This window comes from Lethenteron reissneri, chromosome 40 (assembly GCF_015708825.2).
Source record: "Lethenteron reissneri isolate LAM-NWPU_2019-01 chromosome 40, ASM1570882v1, whole genome shotgun sequence".
Lineage (NCBI taxonomy): Eukaryota > Metazoa > Chordata > Hyperoartia > Petromyzontiformes > Petromyzontidae > Lethenteron > Lethenteron reissneri.
In genome coordinates, this window is record NC_083818.1 from 4,418,739 (window position 1) to 4,443,370 (window position 24,632).

The 24,632-nt window shown below is 51.3% G+C and overlaps 1 protein-coding gene across 2 annotated transcripts; it reads left to right on the plus strand.

Annotated features, from left to right (window-relative positions):
• The first annotated feature begins 306 nt into the window (after window positions 1-306).
• On the plus strand, window positions 307-24,335 carry EIF5A (eukaryotic translation initiation factor 5A). Of its 2 annotated transcripts, none has more exons than XM_061568100.1 (6): window positions 307-425; window positions 15,708-15,887; window positions 16,619-16,723; window positions 17,534-17,665; window positions 22,368-22,442; window positions 22,809-24,335. In XM_061568100.1, the coding sequence occupies exons 1-5, from the start codon at window positions 378-380 to the stop codon at window positions 22,428-22,430; spliced, it is 528 nt and encodes a 175-aa protein (XP_061424084.1). In that variant the 5' UTR covers window positions 307-377; the 3' UTR covers window positions 22,431-22,442; window positions 22,809-24,335. The 2 variants fall into 2 exon arrangements, with proteins under 2 accessions (XP_061424084.1, XP_061424085.1); XM_061568101.1 differs by having other exon boundaries at window positions 361-435.
• The last annotated feature ends 297 nt before the right edge of the window (window positions 24,336-24,632 follow it).

Below are 24,632 nucleotides of genomic sequence, written 5' to 3' on the forward strand. Positions count from 1 at the left end.
TGTTGCCTCCGAAACGTCGTGATTTTATAGTTTTTATTTTTATTAATTTTAATTTAATTTTTTCACCTACGTGACTTTTACCGAAAGAACTGAGGACGGCTGCTTGCGTTGTGGCCGAAACGTCGTGATAATTATTTTATTTTATTATGTTTTATTTTTATTATTTTATTACTTCCCTTCTACGTGACTTTACCGAAAGAACCAAGAAGATGAATCCCTGCAGTCACGAAAGCTTTAAATCGAAAAATAGAACTAAGAGTATTCAAATCTAGAGTTCATCGCATGGCCACGCCTACACTAATTTTAAGCCACGCCTACCAAACCCTGAAGCCACGCCCCCCCCACCCGAGAGACGCAGGCCGCAAGGCCCCCCGCGCATGCGCACTGCGGCCTCCTCGTCGTCGCCCGGAGTCGGAGTGGCACATGTGAGTGGCGGTGCGTCCCAGGCCCCGAGATTTTGGGGTGACTCGAGCGGTCTCCCCTCGCTCGCTCGCGGGGTCCCGGGCCGGGCGAGGGGACCCCGATCGGTGTGCCCGACGAGGCGAGCGAAGCCGCGCGGATGAGATATACGCGAGAGTTTTAGCGTCGGGACAGGCTTCTTACCCCACCCACCGTACACGTCCATTGCGGCCTAGCGCAGGCTCTGTGCTTTGGTGTGAATTGCGGCTTAAATGTTTAATTGAATCTAAGTAAAAAAAATTGACGCCGGTAATTTACAAAGAGAGAGGTTGTCGTGGCGGTTAAAGTGCCTGGAAAGGAGGTCTCGCCGCTATGGGCGATGCCGCTAAACGGCGCTTATTGTGTATAAATTGTGGGTTTTTGTTGAAGTGCTTAACGCGTGCGTTGCGGGCCTGTGTTTGAATTTGTTAAGGTAAAGTGCACTTGACGTGATGTATAATTTGTTATCTGATTAATCGTGCGCAGGTCTTGTTTTAAGAGAGGAGAGATCGTGATGTGGGCGCTTGAGCGCCTGGGCTCGGACTAGGCCTCAAAGTTTAAACAATTAAAAAAATAAAATTAGCGGCCCACGCGGTAATACTAACTTTACAATTGGCCTCCTGTCGATTCGACTAACCATAAATACACGTGTTCGACGTGATCAAGTGCGTACATTAATTAACAGCATTGGTGAAGTAAGACGATTTGTGACCGCATGCCCTGACCATGCTTCGTGGGAGGAGGCCTGAGCTAACTTTAATATCCAGTTTTTAAAAAAATGTATATATACAGCTTATAAAGATGTAACCACGGAAATTGTAAAGATATATTTGTGTGCATAGGGTTACATTTTTGCGAGTTTTGGTGTGTGTGCCACTTAGCTTTATTAAATAATGATTGTCAAAAAAAAATGCTGACTTGCCCGCCTATTGGCTCGTCTCGACCATGCGTTTGAAGAGCGTTTAAATCGTAATGGTTATAGTCTATTAACCACAATTGTGATTATAATTGTACACGAGTAATAGGTAAGCTAGCTGGAGTTCTGTAGTATGTTGGTACTACGATTCAATGCGTATAATATTAACATTCAGTTTTGGCGAATTTGGCCTGCATGCTTAACCGTGCCACTTACAAGGCTTACATTGGAATGAAAACGATAATTGATGATTTCAACATGGCAATTGATACTATTTGTAGATTCCAATCGTTTAACACAGTGCGCGTGTGCATCTTGCTGCTAAGTTTATTAGCATCAACATGCACACCAGTGAGTATTCTCTGAACCGGTCCCGGGCCTCACCTCGGTCGACTCGGCCTCAAATGAGCATGGAGTGCGGTGTGTAAACATCGCCACTAGGGGGACAAAGGCGGCCGGGCGTGGTGCTGGCAACCCACCCCCTCGTGTGTCGTGCCGGCCTTCATAGGTCCTCGCGAACAGCACTTGCCACAACAGTCTGTTAAGGCTGTACGGGGGGTTTTTGCCTTTGGTAAGTCCATTAAACAATGCGTGTTTATATTTAACATCAAATATGGATTTTCCGGCCACGCCGTTTGATGTCGTAACCACCAGATCCTTGATGTACTCTTATAATAGTGGCTTAAAGATGACATCGGGATAATTGCAGCAGTCTGCTTGAATAATATCGTTGGTGGCTAGTGTGGCTGAAGCTGATATATTATACCAACTAAGTGCCTATTTAACATACTCTATTTGTAATTGGCGAATTTCTCGCCTCCAACACCACCCGTTGCAGTCTTGAGCAAGTCTTGGTGTAGGGGTTAAGTGGGGGTGGTGAACATTCGTGAATGCATCGTCTTAGCTTAACAGCCACCTAAGACTGTTTAAAACTCTTAAAACGCTGGGGTTAAGGGCCATGTACCGGAATTCACGTTGTTCCTTCATCTACGTTAGTCCAATGTCTTAGTGAATCTTCATTTACCGGCACGAAGTTCGGTCAGATAACCCCTGCAGTCTGTAAATGCGATGGACTTGTACCCTAATAGTCGCCCATTGCCAGCATATAACCAATGTCCTTTGTATTCGTTTAAATAATTGCAGCATTTGACACGCTCAATAATTATAGTGCTAGCAGATTTCGGCAGTCATTAACAACACTGCCTCTTTCAATTATCTTCAGTTTGCCGAGTAATTTTATAAATTGAGAGAGAAAAAAATCTCGCCACCATTTCACGAGAAAAAATCAATCGCTCGAGGATAATGTTTGACTAATTATCCTGTTACCTTGTAAAAGTCAATTTGAACACGTGCGTGCAATGTCTGAAAAATGTAATGTTTTTATCAGCGCCCTTTTTTAATAGTTAAAACGTTTCTGGTGGTGGGGTATCGTGGAATATTTGGGTGGTGTCAGGCGAGGCGGGGACGTCTGCTGACTCTCTTGTTTAAAATAACACATTTAAAAAATATATATTTTATTTTCATGCGGTGAATCACCCCTGCTCAGGTCAGAAGCAGGATTGCAGAGAGGCTGGTGATGCATTTCCCATTTGAATTAAATTGCCCTCCTCCCCCGCCCCCCTCTTCACCCAAATCCAATTCCAGCTCTAAAACCCAGAGTTAACTTGGAGTTTTACGCAAGGGGTGGAGAGAATGCTGCAGTGGGTTAGTGTGCCTCGCTATTAACGTGGCCAGCTCTGCACTTGCGTTTGATTCCCTGCCATGGCTGCTAACATGATCAATAATAATAATAATGACATTTATATCGCGGCTTTTCATATCGGATCTCAAAGCGCTGTGCAGGTCACAGCAGCAGCGCACACTCTGCATGAGCATCGTTATATTATGATCCATTCACTAAATTAACTAAAAGTGTAATAAGTGATAACGTCACCTGTTAGGGGGACGAAGAAAAACAACAACTTAAACTTTGTATGAGCCAAACATCCCAATCTAGATTTGATTCAATTGAGATTGTGAATTGCAACATCATCCCCGACTGTTATAACTTGTCCCTACCTTCCTGAATGAGTCGTGAGACGCGGCGAGATTTTCTTAGGTCGACAAGCATAATAAACCAACACTAAACATGTTTTGTATTTTACCAGCTAAGGCCCACTAAGCTATATTCTCTTTCTCATAAGCAACCTGGCCACGAATGAGAGCTCAATGACGTGGCTTATGTGGAAATGTATAGCAACAAAATTCTCTCAACACATGTTCATTCGAAATGTGAAAGGAACCGGATGAGACTGAGAAAAATCAACGTGACCATGCAAACCCCAAAGATACAGGCGTCAGGGTCGGAATTGAACCCCCGGACCTCCTGTATACCCGGCGAGAGAGTTAACATCTTGCCACTGGGGCACCCCTATAATAACAAGATGCAGTCCTGCGTTTACCACTCTCCGCTTTACAAACCTGCAATGGCCATGGTGGTGAGGTGCTGTTAAAATCCGTAAACGACTTAGTGTGGGGATGCCCTCATCCAGCAGTGGGCTTAGAATGGCCCAGTGGTGTACCGCACTGCGTTCTGAATCGTGTGCGGGTCGGTGAAGGGTGGGCAGCAATGACGCGGGGACCATAGAAGTGCAGTAAAACAACAGACATTTCATTGCTCTCTGCTGACCACAAGGTAGCACAGTCCGGCTATGACAACTTTGGCGTGTGCATGGTGGTAAAATCGGCAAAGTCATAGGCGTGGCCTTTATCGCTTTGCCACTAATCCCTTCCCTGTCATCGAATTTCCAATCAATCACAAGCAGGGGATAAATGACTCCGCGTTTAAACGAGTAAATAGGATTCATCCTCAACGCATCCTAGCTGCATTGAAACAATAATTCAGTCATTTGTCAATTCACCAGCTCAACTGAGGCTCCGTTCCCTACGCCCGTATTCGGACATGGCAGTGGTTCGACCACGTTTTTGCCATTTTGGTCCGTATTGGCATGCGTTTATTAAGAATTTAAAAAAAATATCAGGATTAAGGACTTCTAAATTTGGTGATGGTGAATTATGACTGATTTTGGGTGGTTGTGTGGGGTAATTCGTTCTTTGTTAAATTAGTTTTGTATTTAGAAATTGCCATAACTGTGCCTCCCCGCACCTACTTTTACCATCCCGCACCTTCCAGCGTGGTGAAGTATGGTCAAATCAACCCCCTACAACCCGCATGGCTTATGGAAGTCCCTCTTCCGATATGTTATTGATATAACTGACTCGATGGTAACATGTTGGGACAGCTATTGACAGAAACAAGTCGACAGATTGTTAACGGCAATCAAATTACGCGATCACCGTTTTTTATTTTATGAAATGGTAATGTACTTGATTTGGCCATAACTGACCCAATGCCCATGCGCACGTGTTTAATACATATATGTACACGTGTGTATGTATGGGTAACATATATGTTTCCAAACATACAATACGACAAATTAACTCTCTGGGGTTAGGTAAAATTAGCACCACTTTGTGAGGGCGCAGTAGTGGAGGGAGCTGGAGTTTGTATGTGTGCTGTATGAACTAGGGATAGGTAGTGTGTGTGTGTGTGTGCTGTATGAACTAGGGATAGGTGGTGTGTGTGTGCTGTATGAACTAGGGATAGGTGGTGTGTGTGTGCTGTATGAACTAGGGGTAGGTAGTGTGTGTGTGCTGTATGAACTAGGGGTAGGTAGTGTGTGTGTGCTGTATGAACTAGGGGTAGGTGGTGTGTGTGTGTGCTGTATGAACTAGGGGTAGGTAGTGTGTGTGTGCTGTATGAACTAGGGATAGGTAGTGTGTGTGTGCTGTATGAACTAGGGATAGGTAGTGTGTGTGTGTGCTGTATGAACTAGGGGTAGGTAGTGTGTGTGTGTGCTGTATGAACTAGGGGTAGTGTGTGTGTGTGCTGTATGAACTAGGGGTAGGTAGTGTGTGTGTGTGCTGTGTGAACTAGGGGTAGGTAGTGTGTGTGTGTGTGCTGTATGAACTAGGGGTAGGTAGTGTGTGTGTGCTGTATGAACTAGGGATAGGTAGTGTGTGTGTGTGCTGTATGAACTAGGGATAGGTAGTGTGTGTGTGTGCTGTATGAACTAGGGGTAGGTGGTGTGTGTGTGCTGTAGGAACTAGGGGTAGGTAGTGTGTGTGTGTGCTGTATGAACTAGGGGTAGGTAGTGTGTGTGTGCTGTGTGAACTAGGGGTAGGTAGTGTGTGTGTGTGCGCTGTGTGAACTAGCGGTTGGTTGTGTGTGTGTGCTGTATGAACTAGGGATAGGTAGTGTGTGTGTGTGATATGAACTAGGGGTAGGTAGTGTGTGTGTGTGTGCTGTATGAACTAGGGATAGGTAGTGTGTGTGTGCTGTATGAACTAGGGATAGGTAGTGTGTGTGTGCTGTATGAACTAGGGATAGGTAGTGTGTGTGTGTGCTGTATGAACTAAGGATAGGTAGTGTGTGTTTGCTGTATGGATGATGGAGCGGCTGTACATATACATGTAGGTTCTAGCAACAAGAAAGCCTCATTGGAAACACAACGCGTGTCTCTCCTGACACGAACCCCGGCCAGACTAGAAGAGGGCAACGCCTTTGCCCAACCACACCCATCCCGGCATCTCCGCCTACCCTACCCTGCCGCCACCACCACCACCACGGAGGGTTTTAGATGAATCCCAAAGTCAATGCGTAGCTCAGTCTCTCGTCGAACGCGACGGTGCACTCGGGTTTCTGAGCGGGCGAGAGTGGTCGTGGAAGATTCCTCCACGCTTCCGTGGCGGTGGGGGACCCACGCTCCATCCGGACATTGTGCATGCTGCATTGTACAATTTGCCAAATTTGATAACGTGGATGAAATTTGCTGAACTTGAATAATACACTTTAAATTGCGATCATCGCCTCCCGCTGCGGAAAAACCTGGGCGCAGTGCCCTCCGTGGAAAGAGAGTCCTTAGACTCGGTGAGGCTTTCCCGGGCAAACGAGAGTAATATAAAAATAAGTATAACCCGTAAAAACAAAGTTTTTCACTCTAAATCCTTTATATGCGTGGCGGCTAGAGTCCTCTCGTCCTCTGGCTTGAGATGGCTGCCACCTATGGGTCAGATGATTGTGTGCCAGTATTAAACAATTGGTAATTAAATATTTAATTTGTTTTCCCTAAACAGTGTAAAATTTTTGAAAAAAATTTACACGAACATTAATTGTCTCGCACAACGAGTCTGTGTGCAAAATGTCAGCTCGATTGGATCACGGGAAGTGGGTTAAAAAACGACCGAAATGTTTGCACGGTCGTAAGCAAGCAAGCAAGCACGCAAGCAAACTTAATATAAAGGATTTAAAAATAACAGCATGTGCAGCGCTTTGTCATCCACTGCCGGGTTGAGAGACTTCTCGTACGCCGCGTGGGTGGCGGAGGGCGCAGGTCGAGAAGGTTTACCTTCACGCCGGTCCGTCCCTTGGGTGACAGCAACTTGTGTCAATTAGCCCTGGGCCCCAGCCCAGCGCCTCGAAGTCACTGCCGGTCAGTGCGGCTTGATGGTGGGGAGCATAGACGCGCAGCGTATAAATACAGTACGATGCTGGCCGTTGCCGCACTTACCCCTCTGGTGACGTGCAGCAGCCTATGCAGGGTGGTCACCCCCCCCCCCACCCAAACATTGTCCAGGCTTAAATACCTGCTTGGCTTGCGAGCTTAGGCGAGATCAGGGTGCCTTGCGGGCGATTTGCTCATGAGCTTCCAGGTAACAAAAAACAACTATTGGAATGGTTTTCCCAGGCAAGGGGATGCTCATGCAGACACGCCAGCATGCCCGCGTCACTCTTGCAAATGAGACTCATCACCTGGTCTCTTGAGCTCTTGCTTGGTTTAAACAAAACAAGCTTGAAACGATGACGGTGCCCATCCGATGCACGTTGGGTGGTAATGGTAACTGGCGGTAATAACTAACTTGTTTGCCTGGAAAAGCCTCGTCGGTAGGGTTTATTGTGTTTGGGCTGTCGGACCAAGTTAGTTCGTTTTAGTCGTTTTTATTTTTGCCGGGAGGAGCTTCGTCTCTCTCGGACATTTTCTGCGCTGCCTTGCAGGCTTGTGTGGGGGGGGGTCAAGAGAGACCTGGAGATGTATGAGAGGTGAGACCTCACCCCCCCCCCCCGGGGTGGTGGGGGGGAGGAATGCTGTCGCTTGATAAAGAGCAGAGAAGCTTGGGAAGGAGCGATGATCGCGGCCGGACGTGAGACGCGGGAAAGATGAGGAAACGGAGAAACGGGAGTTGTCGGAAGCTTGACCGCGCAGACTTTTTGCGGCCAATAATACGATTCTAAATTTATGCACAGTGTTGGGTTGGGTCACGCAATCATGCGGAGTTGTTAAGAGGTTGAAAGGCACGCTGGAGCGAGGTTTGAACGAGTTACGATTAAATAACATGTGGGCAGTGAATGAAGATGAGTGGGCGCTACGGGGGGGGGGGGGGGGGGGACCACTGAAAGTGAATGTAGAGCGGTGATATAGAAACGTTAACGCCGGAACTGCGGTTAGCTCAAGAGGGAGGGGCTGAAGTTGTAGAATTGACAAACTGAGGAGGGGGAGACTGCATGGGGTTTGGGAATTAATGAAATTGTCAGAATTCATGAAATTGTCAGATTGATCGGAGACGCATTTGGAAAGCCGCCGCGATCGTGGAAGCTGGGAAGAAGGGCACCATGGTGGTGAGACGTTAACTACCTCGCCTGCTATCCAGAAGGTCGTGGGTTCTATCCCGACTCTGACGCCTGCTGTATATTTGGAGTTTGCGTGTCTCTCTCTCATCATCACGGTGGCTAGGAGATGTTAACTACCTCGCCTGGTCTACAGGAGGTTGTGGGTTCTATCCCGACCCTGACGCCTGCTGCTGTATATTTGGAGTTTGCGTGTCTCCCCCATGGTCGCGTGGATTTTTCTCCGGGTCCTCCGTTTTTCCCCTCCACATTTCGAATCAACGTGCATTTAGAGTATTTTGATGCTACAAATTTCCACGCGATAAGCCACTTTGTTGAGCTATCGTTTGTGGCCAAGTCAGTGAGGCCCTTACCTGGTAAAATAAAAAACACAGCTCTGTAGTTGTAGAGCGAGTCGGGCGGAGCTTTGGGAGTAAGAGAGGCGACGTGAAGGTCAGACGGTGACGTAGAAAAAACTCAGCTCTGGCGTTTAGACCCTTGGATTAGAAGGGAGAGGGGAGACAGGAAAGTGACCGTAGTACACCTGGGTTCAAGACGTTTTTTGTTGTTGGTCCGGTCCGGGAGTAAGATAGACGTTAGGCATCGGAGAACGAAGACCTGGAGAAGATAGAGGGTGTGCGTTAGGCCAAAAACAAAAAACATTCACAATGTACTTGGCAATAAAGGTACAAGACAAGGCTTTGTTAAAGACGAGGTGGCTAGGTGGGGCGTGGTGGCAGAGGCAGAGGTCGCAAACGGGTTTCGATTCCTTACCCGTACCCGTACCCGGCCGCACCAGGGTCGCAAAATGGGTACGGGTACCCGTTCCCTACCCGTACCCTACCCGAAATGAGTGACAAACAGTTACTCACCAGTGACTCACGGGTATCGGGTCGGGTATTGGGTACCCGGTTGCGACCTCTGGGCGAAGGTGCTGGGGGGATGTGGTGGGTGGTGCGGGGGTGGGGTGCGAGATAAGGGGGGGGAAGATAAAACCTCTGATAATTAATGAGAGCGCCAGACAAACACGGCAACCTGAGGACGGACGACAAAGACGCAGCGTTAAATTGTGGTGCAGTCCCAGTGCCCGCCCGCCCGCGTGCCTCGCCCCGCAGACCACGACGATGATGATGATGCAGTAAAAATCCTGGCGAGGGTCTCTCGCTCTCGACTGCCGCTTGCTGCCGGTCACCACCAAGCAGCGCCGCCGCTGCTATTAATATTATCGTGACTTTCACCCCCCCCCCTTCTTGCAAACCATGGTTGATGGGTCGCACTGGTGTGGTGGTTGTGGGGGGGGTAGTGTCGTGTTTTGGGGAGCGGTGGTGTAACAGCGCGCTGCGTTACGAACCCGGCGACAACAGTTCGATTCCAGCTCGCGGCGGCCAACCTCGGTGACGATTATCTGAACCGGTCCTGAGCCTCCCCTAGGTCGACTCGGCTTCAAATGAGTTGCTGGCGCCGTGTGTTAAAACGTCGCCGCTGGGGGAGAGGCGGCCGGGGCGTGGCGCTGGCCACCCACCCCGGCGTGTCCCGTTTCCGGCCTTCATAGGTGCTCGCAAACAGCACTTGCCCCAACAGACTGTTAAGGCTACACGGGGGGACCTTTGTCTTTGGTGGGGGTAGAGAGGGAGTAAGGGGGGGGGCTGACGGAGAGGCAGGGCACACCACGTGGCTTGGCCGCTGGGCGTGGTAGCGGTGTGTTCGTGGAGGTGGTGTTTGCTGTCTGCGCTTGGTGCTGCTGCTGCTGTTGCTGGTAGTGGTTGCTGTTTGTGCTGATGGTAATGCTGCTACTGCTGCTTATTACGGGAGTGAGGCTTATTGTGCCGCTGGTGGTGATGATGCTCGTGCTGCTGACGGGCGCTGTTAATCGTGATGGTGCTTTTGCTTGATAATGGAACTGCTGCTGCTACTGCTGATGATTCTACTGCTGATGATAGTTGTGCTGCCGCTTATGGAACTGCTATTTATCGTACTGCTGGTGGTTGATAGTCTTGCCGATGATGATGTTAACTCTGCTGCTTATTGTATCGCTACTTATTGTGCTGCTGCAGATGGAAATACTGGCTGTTTATAATGAAAGTGCAGCTCGTTGGACCGCTGGTGATGTTAGTGTTGTTGATGTAAGCGATGCTAACGCTGCTGCTTTTGACTATCTTGGTGATGCTACTGATAGCCTTGGCGGTGATGAAAGTGTGCGGCTGTTGGCACTGTTGCTTGTGGTGGTGGAGGTGGCTGTGAATGTTGCTGCTGCTGGCGGTGTGTTGCTGATGCAGGCGCTAATACTTGCCGCTTGTGCTGCGAGCATTGTTGCTGAAGCTGTTGCTGGCGCCGCTAGTTGTACGGTCGCCGCTGCTACTTCTGTTGTTGCTGCTAGTGCCGACGCGCTGCCACTGCTAGTGGCGGTGCTGTTGCTCGCACTGCCGCAAGTAACATCGCCAATGCTTTGAATTCGTAGTGGCAGTATTGTGGTTTGCTATTGCTGGTGGCATTGTTGCTGCTGATGTCCGCTCGTGCTACGGCAGAGTGATGCGAGTGTGTCGTGGTGGTGGTGCCGGTGGTGCCGGCCTTAATTGGTGGTGCTGCTGCTCGCTAACAGCACTTGCCCCAACAGTCTGTTAAGGCTATCCAGGGGGTGGTGCTAGGTCGACTCAGCCAGCCTCAAATGAGTACGTGGTGTAGCGGTGTGTAGTAAACATCGCCACTCGGGAGACAAAGGCGGCCGGGCGTGGTGCTGGCCACCCACCCGCTCGTGTGATGTGCCGGCCTTCGTAGGCGCCACTCGCTGACAGCACTTTCCCCAACAGTGTGTTAAGGCTATATGGGGGGCATATTTGTCCGTTTGGTGGTGGTGCTGCTGCTGCGGTTTTAGCGAATGATAATGACGATGATAGCGATGACGACACCGATGGCGGGTGGGTGTTCGGCGGGAGGAGGGCGGCGAGGATGGCGGCCCTCCCGGACTCCGCAAGAGTCCCGCAGGCTTGGCCCGGCGCCATCCACGTGGCCCCAAGCCGGTGCCAGCGACGCAGACTCCTGCCTCGTACTCCCCCCACCACCCCCCACCACTTCTTGGCGGAGTCAATCGGCTGAGCAAACACAAATGCTTGAGAGGGGTTAACGAAGTGGCGAGCGTGAGCGGCGAAACGACCCCCACCCACACGCCATGCCAGACCCCAGGCGTGGCCACATGGCACTTTTGACCCCCCCCCACGGGGGTTGGGACCCGGGGGTAGATTTAGTCTTGGAGTGGGAGGGGGGACATGAGCAGGGTTCATCTTGGGGGGTCATAGAGAGTTTGGGGGGGGGGGGGAGTTGTGGTATTTGCTGTGCTGGGTACAAGAGTAGGTTTCGCTTTAGGTGGAGGTCATGGGGTAGATTTAGTCTGGGGAGGGTGGCGGAGGTCTGTGAAGGGGGGTAACGACGAGGATTTGTTGCTGATGTTGTAGCGCCCTCCTGTGTACGCCGCCCGCCGCCGGGGCGTCTCGGAGAGCGCCCCGCATCCGCACCTCCTTCGCCGCGGCACGTTTTGAAATGGCGCCAACCCACCCCTCCACAGTGGTAGCTGTCTCTGTGGGCACAAGGTGACTGCAAACTGGCATTCGTCTGCCAGCCGTGGGGGGGCGGGGGGGCGACAATCACCGCCGTGTTTGTGTTACGAAGGGTCAGAGTCAATCTCGGGGTAAATTTTTTCTTTGATTCTCAAGTTTGGCAAATTCGGCGACGTCGCGCCCGGCGCACGACGGCACGATCTTGCGGACGATGTCACGGGATCCCTTGTCTCGGCCGTCTGGAACGCTCTTCCTTTCTGATATTAGGAAGCCACTGGAGCCTTGTACTTTTAAATAATCTAGATTGAAAACTCGTTTCTTTAGAACCGCTCTTTGTGTTATATTGTCGTCCTTCCCCCCGCACCTCCGATTTAGCACGGTTGGCTATGTACTGTGCGAAAGAAGTTCACCAAACATACATACGTGTATGATATTAGAGCGCCACTGGAGCTATGCACTTTAAAATTACATAAATAAGCAGGCTTTGGATTTGAACCGTGAGCCTCTGCGCCCCCCCCCCCCCCCCAGCTGGGCCACGTGTCACCCTCCCGGGTACGTAAGACGCTGTGACCCCTCATTACCAATCGAGAGACCCGTTGAGACTTTAGGAGAGTCGGTCTCTCTCCTTTCCCTGTGATAGAGCCGGGCGAAATATTTTGGGAGGAGGGTAGCGTCTTGGTAAAGTTTCAAGACACCCGATACCGCACGAACGATGCGTGATAAAACATAAATACAGCCGCTTGTTGCCACAATTCCCTTGCGTCACCTCCCCCCCCCAGGCCAGCCTCGCGGATGACCCAATTAACTCATTGAGCCCTTTTTAACCAGGGCCCTGTCGTAGGCACGCGAAATTGCCACCTGCCGGCAAACGGAACCGGAGCGTGGTCGCGCGCGAGGTTGTCGCGTGAAGACGGTCCGTTGCAGGGATTTCGTAAACCCGCGCTGAGAAAGCCCGTTGAGATGAAAACTGAAAGAAATGTACAAGGGATTTTGTCAATTTGCATTTTAATGAGTGAACAAGCTGGGAGGCCCGGACAATAAGGGGGGTAGCCTTCATTTGAATATTCTTTGGGTCTTTCGGTAAAGTCACGGAGATTGGTTCAAAGAAAATAAACTACGACGTTTCGATCGCAGCACAAGCGATGATGACGACCTCTTGTGTTGCGATAGGAACGTCGTAGGTTTTTGTTATTTCCTTTGAACCGTGACATTACTCAAAGACCCAAAGAATATGAATTCCTGCAGTCACGAAAGCTTTAAGTCAAGATTTAGCCTTCATTTTGTTTGGGCATTTGTCGGAAAGGTGGGGGGATGGGGGGGGGGGCTTGGTGTGAACCAACGTGGCTTACTAGGAATGGGTAACCATATCACTAACCTATCATTAGGTTGGTGATAGGATTACCAGAAGCGGTAACCATATCACTAACCTATCATTAGGTTAGTAATAGGATTACCAGAAGCAGTATCCATTTCACTAACCTATCATTAGGTTAGTGATAGGATTACCAGAAGCGGTAACCATATCACTAACCTATCATAAGGTTAGTGATGGAGTTAATTGCAATTGAAAGCTAATTTCTTCAGAACACTTTTTTGTGTTTTTTTTTAGTTCTTCCCCGCACCTCCGATTATCCACAGTTGGCTACGTAAGGGTGCTAAAGGAGTTCAACGCTTGCTTGGCAGTAGCTGCGATGATACGTCGCCGGTTCTGATTATTCTTACTGGCGCTTGGCGGAGAGCGGTTGTGCGTGGCGGCGACGCTTGGCACTCCGCACGTGTTGGATGCGACGCGCACCGGTCCCGGCTAGTCTCGCCTTCGCCGGCCAGGGTGGGGGTGGGGAGTGGATCCGCCGCGCGTGCGCGCGCGCGCGCCTCGTCTTTGAGGTAATGTCGCGCGTGTCACAGATAGTTGTCTTGTTCTTGGTTCTTTCGGTAAAGTCATGTAGAATTGAAATAATAAAATAATAAAAATTAAACATGATAAAATAATTCTCACGACGTTTCGGCCACAACGCAGAAGACAGTCAGACTCTGTCTTCTCGACAGACCTATTCTCCACCTGAGGACGGCTGCTTGCGTTGTGGCCGAAACGTCGTGAGAATTATTTTATTATGTTTTATTTTTATTAATTTATTATTTCCATTCTATGTGACTTTACCGAAAGAACCAAGAAGATGAATCCCTGCAGTCACGAAAGCTTTACATCGAAAGTTGTCTTGTTATTACTACTGTAGTACCTTTGTACCCCATGGCACACCGTGGAAGAAGGGGAGAACGGGAAAGGGAGCGGTACACTGCCGGGACAGAAGCCCCCCCCAGAGAAAGAGGGTCAGGGGGGGGGGGCACGGCTCGGGATGAGCAGCAGGAAGGAGCGGGAGTGGGGAATGACCACGGGTCAAGATGTTGGGGCTGATGAGAGGGAGGTGAAAATGAGAGCGGAGGAAGGAGAGAAGGGGGGCATCACGGTGGCTATGAGATGTTAACTACCTCGCCTGGTACGCACGAGGTAGTGGGTTCGATCCCAACCCTGACGCCTGCTGCTGCTGTATATTTAGAGTTTGCGTGTCTCTCTCTCTCATCATCATCACGGTGGCTATGAGATGTTAACTCCCTCGCCTGGTACGCACGAGGTCGTGGGTTCGATCCCAACCCTGACGCCTGCTGCTGCTGTATATTTGGAGTTTGCGTGTCTCTCTCTCTCATCATCATCACGGTGGCTATGAGATGTTAACTCCCTCGCCTGGTACGCACGAGGTCGTGGGTTCGATCCCAACCCTGACGCCTGCTGCTGCTGTATATTTGGAGTTTGCGTGTCTCTCTCTCTCATCATCATCACGGTGGCTATGAGATGTTAACTCCCTCGCCCGCTATGCAGGAGGTCGTGGGTTCGCTCCCAACCCTGACGCCTGCTGCTGCTGTATATTTGGAGTTTGCGTGTCTCTCTCTCTCATCATCATCACGGTGGCTATGAGATGTTAACTCCCTCGCCTGGTACGCACGAGGTCGTGGGTTCGATCCCAACCCTGACGCCTGCTGCTGCTGTATATTTGGAGTTTGCGTGTCTCTCTCTCTCATCATCATCACGGTGGCTATGAGATGTTAACTCCCTCGCCTGGTACGCACGAGGTCGTGGGTTCGATCCCGACCCTGACGCCTACTTTATATTTGGATTTTGCCGTGTCTCTATCCCTCCCCCGGTTTTTCATTCCACATTTTTAGAATCGACGTGCGTTTCCAGTGTTTGGCTGCCGCTATAATTTTCGACATAATGATAATCCACTTGGTTATCATCTGTGGCCAAGTCAGCTTCTGAACAAGAGCTATGCAGCTCACTGGGGCCTTACCTCGTAAAATAAAAACAGTTTATGCTTTAGAATAGTGTTAGAGAAGGAGCTGCTTGCATGGAAGAGGAGCGGGGTCTGTTTTCACGGTGGGCGGGGAGATGGAGGGTGGGGCCACGTCAGAGGTCGCAAACGGGTTTTGATTCCTTACCCGTACCCGGCCGCACCAGGGTCGCAAACGGGTACCCGTACCCTACCCGTACCCGGCCGGGTACGGGTAGGGTACGGGTATCGGGTACCCGATTGCGACCTCTGGGATGAAGCCATGTTGCAGGCACGGGTGGGTTGATTCTAGGAACTTGAATTGTGAGAAGAGACAAGACGTTGGGAAATGAGTGACAAACGGTTACTCACCAGTGACTTATGGCCTACCCGTACCCGTACCCGGCCGCGCCAGGGTCGCAAACGGGTACCCGTACCCGGCCGGGTACGGGTAGCCGGGTATCGGGTAGGGTACGGGTATCGGGTAGGGTACGGGTATCGGGTAGGGTACGGGTATCGGGTATCGGGTAGCCGGGTATCGGGTATCGGGTAGGGTACGGGTATCGGGTAGGGTACGGGTAGCCGGGTAGCCGGGTATCGGGTACGGGTATCGGGTAGGGTACGGGTAGGGTATCGGGTAGGGTACGGGTATCGGGTAGGGTACGGGTATCGGGTACCCGGTTGCGACCTCTGGGCCGCGGTGGGCACGGGGAGGCGTTTGAGCCAATTATGTAAACGGGTAATAATAACAATGTTCTTTGTTTTATCTGGCACAGTTGGGCAACGGCATGGCGGATCATGACATCGACTTCAACACCGGCGACGCCGGCGCCTCGGCCACCTTCCCCCAGCAGTGCTCGGCATTGCGCAAGAACGGATACGTGGTCCTCAAGGGACGCCCGTGCAAGATCGTAGAGATGTCGACCTCCAAGACGGGCAAACACGGCCACGCTAAGGTGAGCGGGGGGCGGCCGTGCCGTCGTCGCCGGTTGCAACGGGGGGGGGGGGGGTGTTAACTCCTTCGCAGGAGGTCGTGGGTTTGATCGCGACCCTGACACCTACTGTATATTCGGAGTTTGCGTGTCTCCCTCTCTCTCCCCGTGGTCGCGTGAATTTTTCTCCGGGTCCTCCGGTTTTCCCCTCCACGTTGAATATTTGGCCGATGCAAATTTTCCACGCGATAAGCCACTTTGTTGAGCTATCATTTGTGGCCAGGTCGCTTTTGAAAAGAGCTATACAAAGCGAAGGGTGGGGCCTTACCTGTTAAAACAAAAATATAGTTTTAATAGTTCAGTTTTTATACACTGGATCCGTGGATCGGTTGAGGGGGTCCGAGCGGGCGGTGGTCGTCCTCGTGTGAGTCGCGTACAATTTGTAACGGGCGACGTTGGCCACGTTAACGCCTGCCGCCTTAATCCTTTCTCCCGTTTCGAGACGTTCTGCAAGTTGCAGGGGCGGCGTCCCCCCCGCTCGCCGCTGAATCTCGGGACGCTGCTCGGCCGTTCATTTTATTTAGAAAGGCGTAGTAGCGCCGTTGTTTTTAAAGCCCAAGGTGCAAATGCCGATTTTAAACCCTCCACCACCCGCATGGCATGGCCGGGCGGCCCGGCGCGTGTGCGGGGGGAGGACATCGACTGTCTAACCGCCTCTCGATTCCGCTCCCCCCCCCCCCCACGCGCGAACGCAGGTCCACATGATCGGCATCGACATCTTCAACGGCAAGAAGTATGAGGACATCTGCCCCTCCACCCACAACATGGACGTGCCCAACATCAAGCGCAACGACTACCAGGCACGCAGCCGCCCCCCCCCCCCCCCTCTTCTGCTGTCCGTACTCTCGTGGATTCTCAACTACGCACGGCCTCTCCTCTGCTGCTCTGCCATCGCCTCCCGCTCGCACTCTCCTCACCTCCCTCTCTCCTACGCTCCACTCTTACTCTCTCCTACTCACCCCGTCACTTCCCCTCCCATCATCTCCCTTCTCCCCTGCTCTCTTCCATCAGCTCGCCTCATCTCCGCCATCCTCCCATTCTCCCCCCTTATACTCTCCTCCCTCTCTCTCCTCCCTCTCCTCTCACCCTCTTGTCCCACTCGGTGATGACCACTCCTGCCACCGGGGCTCTCTAAATCACCGCCGGCTCCTGTCGTGGCTCTACACGCGTTAGCCCGGTGTAGCGCGGTAAAAACCGGGGAGAGACGCTGGGTGGCCAGGCGTTGCTCCGGCAATATCATCACCGCCCTTGTTGCGCCCGTGTACCTTAATAGGTGCTCGCCAACAGTGCCGCCTGTTAAAGGGGGGAGATCATTGTGCGGCGGGGAGCGGCGGAGACCCGAGTTCGATTCCCGCTCACGGCCAACGCCCGTTCACGATTACGCTAACCGGTCCTCGGCCCTCCCCTAGGTCGACTTGACCTCAAATGAGTACCTGGCGCGATGTGTAGACATCGCCACTGGAGAGACAAAGGCGGCCGGGCACGGTGCTGGCCCACCTCCCCACCCCCTCGTGTGCGGTTCGGCCTTCGTGGGGGCTACTTGCCCCAGAGTCTGCCGAGGTTACATTGGGGGGGGGGTTGATCTCTTGTTGTTGTGTTTGCATGCACAGCTGATTGGCATCCAGGACGGATACCTCACCCTTCTCATGGACAATGGCGAGCTGCGCGAGGACCTGAAGCTGCCCGAGGGCGAGTTGGGCAAGGAAATCGAGCAGAAGCACGAGGCCGGGGAGGAGATGCTGGTGAGTGGGGAGGGCTCCTTGGTCGGCAGCCGAGATGGTGCCAAAATAGGTGCCCTTTTGAGGCCCGTCGCGTGAAGCCGTTGCAAGGCTCTCGATGCCGCCGGTGGAGCTGACGGGGCAAGAACCCCCCCCCCCCCTCCCACCAGGCGCTGTGGGTGGACGCACCGAGGCGACCTGGCAGATGTCACCGTGCACCACGTGCGCTCTTGCCACCTTCTTGGTTCTTTCGGTAAAGTCACGTAGAATGGAAATAATAAAATAATAAAATAAAACATGATCAAATAATTCTCACGACGTTTCGGCCACAACGCAAGCAGCCGTCCTCAGGTGAAGGGATTCATCTTCTTGGTTCTTTCGGTAAAGTCACGTAGAATGGAAATAATAAAATAATAAAATAAAACATGATCAAATAATTCTCACGACGTTTCGGCCACAACGCAAGCAGCCGTCCTCAGGTGAAGGGATTCATCTTCTTGGTTCTTTCGGTAAAGTCACGTAGAATGGAAATAATAAAATAATAAAATAAAACATGATCAAATAATTCTCACGACGTTTCGGCCACAACGCAAGCAGCCGTCCTCAGGTGAAGGGATTCATCTTCTTGGTTCTTTGGTAAAGTCACGTAGAATGGAAATAATAAAATAATAAAATAAAACATGATCAAATAATTCTCACGACGTTTCGGCCACAACGCAAGCAGCCGTCCTCAGGTGAAGGGATTCATCTTCTTGGTTCTTTCGGTAAAGTCACGTAGAATGGAAATAATAAAATAATAAAATAAAACATGATCAAATAATTCTCACGACGTTTCGGCCACAACGCAAGCAGCCGTCCTCAGGTGAAGGGATTCATCTTCTTGATTCTTTCGGTAAAGTCACGTAGAATGGAAATAATAAAATAATAAAATAAAACATGATCAAATAATTCTCACGACGTTTTGGCCACAACGCAAGCAGCCGTCCTCAGGTGAAGGGATTCATCTTCTTGGTTCTTTCGGTAAAGTCACGTAGAATGGAAATAATAGAATAATAAAAATCAAACATAATAAAATAATTTTCAGGACGTTTCGGCCACAACGCAAGCAGCCGTCCTCAGGTGAAGGACGGCTGCTTGCGTTGTGGCCGAAACGTCGTGAGAATTATTTTATTATGTTTGATTTTATTATTTCCATTCTACGTGACTTTACCGAAAGAACCAAGAAGATGAATCCCTGCAGTCACGAAAGCTTTAAATCGAAATAAATCTTGCCACCTTGCTGCGTTTTAGCCGCACCGGCATGACCTCCGCTCGCTTGTTGCTCGCGAGAGCACCGGACGCGCGCGCTAGGACTTGACCCGCCTAGTGACTTCTTTCTTTCGTGTGGCTCGTACAAATGGCTTGTTGCGGTGGTGGTGTTGTTGTTGTTGCTGCTCTGAAGACAACCGGGAGGTCGATTATCGATTCGATGTTCGGTCGCCGCGTTGATGGCGTTCGTCGTGACTTCTCACTTGAGGCCTCGTGAGGGCTGTTGCCATCTTCCGCTCCGACTGTGCCACCCACGCCCTGCCGCGTGGCCGATAGTTATTTTACTTTTCAGTTTTTCTTCCGGTTTCCGAACGGAATGGGAAGGAAAAACCGAGAGACGGACCCGCGGGAGACAAAGTACGCACACCACACGGACGGGAGACCTACCCCGGAGACGGACACATCGGACGCCGACGGGACGCACGGACAGACAGACGCCCTGATTTGCAGAGTTTCGGGCAAAGAAACACGCCAACGGACGTCACCCATAGCCTGTCGGGGCCAGATAATTTTTAGACGGATCGCAGCACAATTGACAAATCGAGTTACGGAAATGTTAAAACTGGACGCGCAAACAGAGCGAGGGTAGTGGGGGGAGTCGTAATGCGATTCGCAATGTGTGTGGGTAGAGACTTCCTCATCTCCCCCCCCCCACCTCCCAGGCCCTCGCCACGTCCCCCCCCCCCCCGCCCCTAATTTGTACAGCACCCTTGAGATGCGTTCGCGTCGGAGACGTTTCACGCATTTACACCATTGGAACCTCATTTGCCAGTAAAAAAAACAATTATAATTGGTTTTTTACCCTTCTATCTGGCAACAAAACTGACACCTTTTTTACAAGGAGTCATGTTTGCATAGACCACAATACCTGCAGCAGTAATGCAAACAAAAAACATAACTCTGATAATATCAACTTCAAGGTCAGTGCATATATTATCAGAGTTATGTTTTTTGTTTGCATTATGGCTGCAGGTATTGTGGTCTATGCAAACATGACTCCTTGTAAAAAAGGTGTCAGTTTTGTTGCCAGATAGAAGGGTAAAAAACCAATTATAACGTTTCACGAATCCAACTTGGCGACGTGAAAGCCTCCCCAGAGAGGGGAGGGGGGGGTCCCCCTTTAACTTTTTGCTGCCACATTGGCTGTTTTTTGCCTGCTGGGTAATTGTTGTTGGTTCCCCCTCCCCCCCCGACTTGAGATCTTCGTGGGTCGAGGCTCGTTCCCTGCGGGTGACGGGACTTTATGCAGTGCAGCTACCGAGCTCTTGGGAACGCTTTAGCCCCTTGCTAATGAGACGGTGGGAGCCTTTCAAAGTCCCGTCTTGACATCTCGCCTTCTTAAATTTGGCCTTCATATCCGCTAGCTTTGGCCGTTTACTCTGCAGGTTCTGTTGATTTCCTGTCCGAGTCAAAGTGCTATGCGATAAATAAGGGCCATAGCCTGAAACGTCGCCTGTTAAATATATATTTTTTACCTTTCAAGGGCCTCTGTGTTGTTGACGAACGTGTGTTGAGGAGTTCTCTCCAGCAGCAGAGCGTGCAGGGGGAAGGTGTATCGTGTGGGCCTAGGTGGGGTCACTTGGAATTAATCTCGGATATAGTTCTGTGGTGTCTCATTCCGCGGGTTGCCCTCGTGGTGCGCCGCATTTTGCCAAGCGTGTGGCACGTCACGGGGTGGCGTGATGTTATTAACTCCTTCGTCTGGTATGCAGGAGGTTGTGGGTTCGATCCCAAACCCTTGACGCCGGTTGTATATTGGCGTTTGCGTATCTCTCTTTGCGTGGTCGCGAGTTTTAGTCCGGGTCCTCCCGATCTTTCCCTCCACATTTAGAATCAACATCGTGGCTTTAGAGTATTTTGCCGCTATCGGATACTTCAGGGCAGTGAGTGCAGCCCTTTGTATTTTGTAAATCTCCACCGAAGCGGATATTACAGCTACCTCCGAGATCCCTTCAAGTGGCCTTGAGGGTATTTTTGGCTGCTATAAATGTTCACACGACAAGGCACTTTCCTTGAGCTATCGTTTTCGATAGCCAGGCGGCAGTTTGGGTGGACCTTACCCTGGTGAAATTAAAAGTTTTGGTTTAATTTGCTTGTCGACCCATGAAAACCTCGCCAAGTCTCATGACTCATTCAGGAGGGTCAGGAGTACGTTTCAACAGTCGGGGGACCCATTTTGCAATTCACAATCCCAATTGAATCAAATCTACAGGTCATTTCTCAGCATTGGGATGTTTGGCTCGTACCCAGTTTAAAGTCCACGTTTTTTTTCTCTTCCCCTCTTAACGGGCGACATTATCGCTTATCACACTTTTAGTTAATTTAGTAAATGGTTTCGAATATAATTGTTTTCACGTCGAGTTGTGTGTTGCTCCTGTTACATGTACAGCGCTTTGAGATCCGATATGAAAAACCACTCTATATAAATGTAATTGTTATTGCTCATGTTAGCAGCCACGGCAGGATGTTTAGCTGGCCAGGTTTATCGCGAGGCACACGAACTCCTAGCGCCAACCCTCTCCGCCCCTTGCGTCAAACTCAAAGTTAACTCTGTGTTCAGAGCTGCCGTTGGATTTGGGTGAAGAGGGGGGGGGGCGGGAGAGAGAAGGTCAATTTAATTCAAATGGGAAACGCGTCACCAGCCTCTCCGACGCCCGCGCCAGCGTACAGACGCGCTCTCTAGCGACGGATCTCCGACTGTGGACGTGCGTGTGACTCCTCCTCCTCTCTTTCTTCTATATTCTATATTTAGTGTAATTTTTTCTGTCTACACTCGTTTTTTGTCGTTCTTATGTTCTGCTCTGTCTGTGTGTCTCCGTTCCTCGTGTTTTTATGTTTTGTCTTTCTTTGGAATTTTCACACTTAAATTCTAACTTAGCAATCTTTGAAATACGTAATCGACCAGGCTATGCGTTAATTGTGTGTTGACCGACTCTCTGTGTCATTTTACATAACATTTCGATACTTTGCTGGGTTATTTAATATAGTGTGTTCTTTCTCCCTCTAAGCCTGCGTACTTTACTACGCGTTTCATTGACATGTAACTCATTCGTACTCATTGACATGTAAATTTTTTCTCTAACCCCTCCCTCTCTGCCTCCGCCCCCCTCTGTCTATTTAAGGCCACCCCACAGAGACGATCACCCCTCTCTGTACCTGGGTTGCTCTCTATGTATCTTGGTGATATCTGTCTGCTAATATGTCTGTCTATAGTTTTCTGGTTAGATTTTATGTCGCTATTTCATTTATACCTGATGATGATTGCTTGTGTTGCAATCGAAACGTCGTATGCTATTATTTAATTTATTATTTTATCTTTATACGTGACTTTACCGAAAGAACCAAAGAATAATTCCTGCAGTCACGAAAGCTCCAAAATTAAGATTCCCCTCTCTCTGTGTCGTCTTCGTGTCTCCAGGTCACAGTGCTGTCCGCCATGAATGAGGAGAGCGCTGTGGGCATCAAGGCGATGGCTAAATAAGGCGGGTTGTGGGTGAGTCACGCACACGCAGGGCCCAAAGCGCCACTCTCACCACCGACGATTCGCACGATTCGAAATCGCAACCTGTGGGCGCCCGGCGGTGCCAGTCGTGCGTCGGGCCGCTGACTAAATCGACGCGTCGCGATGCAAGTGTTGTGAACAAGCCGCCCCCCCTCCGCTCTCCTAGCCGCTACCGAGGCGTGTTCAGTCCCTTGCTGTCTAAGAAGTGAGACGACGCGGGAGCGGGAAGCGGATGGTTAACCGACTGGCGTGTGTGTGCGCGTGTGTGTGTGCGTGTGTGTGCGTGCGTGCGTGTGCGTGTGTGCGTGTGTGCGTGCGTGCGCTCGTCTTTCTCTCTTCCTTGCCCCGACCCTGCAGCCTTGCTTATTGGAGGTGTGAATGCTAACAAGAGAAGACAACACAAGTTTATTAAAATAACAGAAATCACTGCGATCGACCGACATTATCCAGGCCCAACCCAAACATTTAGTTTTATTTTCCATAAAAAAACAACCCCCCACACACACAATCTGCCGCCCCCCCCTCCACACAACTCCTGAAAACTAGAAGACAAATTAGCAAAGAGGTTTTTTTTTTAGCGAGATCTCTTGATGCCAAGGGACACCCCCCCCCCCCCCCCCCCCCCCGTAAGAAGGCGTTCGGCCCATTCCAGTCTCGCCCTGTTCCTTCGAACCAACCAAACCACCCACGGCGGTCAGCGTCGCCGCCGGTCAAGCACTGCTGAGACCGCGCTCCGCTGGCAAGGGGTAAAGGGGAACGAGGCGGCGCTACCCATCCGTGCGTCCCTTCAAGTCCTGCTCCCCCCCCCCTCCACCTCGTATCTACACGCAGACTCACGGATCCGCTCACCCCACCCACCCCAACCCGTCCCTCGTCACCAAGCCCCCCACACGAACCGCAGACGTCTGTGACTCGATCACCCGTGGGTTTCTGATCTCGAGATGGAATGCGAAGCGATGCGTGCGCACAGAAGCAAAGTGTAACCGTCGACAACAGCATTTTTTGGCCACAACGCCTTAGCACAGCTTTGCCTTTTTACTTTTTTTTTCCCCCCCGTACCCGCCGCACCCACCGCCCCCCCCCCCCCCCTCCTTAAAAAAAAAAGCCGACAAGTAACAAAAAATAAAAATTCTACACAACAACAAACGTTTGCTCGGGTCCGTTGCGTGGTCTAAACCTTCCACACCCTCCCCCAATACCACCGCCTCGCAATCCCAGAATCAAGAGGGTTGGTGGGGGTCGCGAGAACTGCCGACCTCTGCCAAGCGACGACGGTTTAGCGGTGGCGCTCGACTGGAATGCGGTGGCCGCACCTCGACCAAGACTTGGCGCTCCTCTGGGCTGCTTGCGCTGTCCGTCACTCCCCCCTCCCTCCCCCCGTCCACCCCCCCCCCCACCCCGCCGTCCCAACACTGCCGATCACCCGCCCCGCCATGACGGCCGACGGATAGGAATAACTTCGACTAAAAAAAAAGCCGAATGGATGTTCCTGTTCGGAGGAAGAAGACGACGACGATGGTGGAGGGTGTGGGGGGGGGGCGTTGGTGGCCGTCACGTTTCTTGCGTCGTCGAGAACCGAGAGAGGACGGGACAGAGAGTCGGGAGAGGTGCGTCCGCGCTCGTGACAAAAGTGAGATCAAGGAAACAAATTAAAACCACGACAAGCGGGAGGAGAGAGGAGCCCCGTTTGTAATCGATACACCCCCCTTACCCCCCCACCCCCCCCTGTGTTGTGGGCGAAGCGAGCGGACCGTGCCGGCGAGGGCGACGATCCCCGCCGGCTGCCTGTGACCGTAGTAAGGCGGTCGCACGGCGTGTGTCTGGCCCGCGTCATACTCCAATGTTGCTGCGCAGTGCTATGAATAATAAACATTACGAGGCCAGCTGGCGTCTCCGCGTCTTCTTCCTTCGCGCCGTCTCCACCTGCGTCGCCGCCTTTCCCGGGGTGGTGATGGGGGTTGAGGGTGGGGTGGGGGTCGTGCGACGTGGCCGCTCGCGGCTCTGGCGCAACAAGTCGCTGTCCCCTATTCGTCCCCCTCACCCGGTTGGGGGCGTTCCCTCCTTTGGCTGCCGTTCCATCGTTGGGCTTGACCGCGGGCAGCCGCTGCCCCCCAGGCCCAGGTGGTCTCTACCTCCCGACTTTGCCGGATGGATGTTGGGCGATCCAAGGTTGGGGCGATT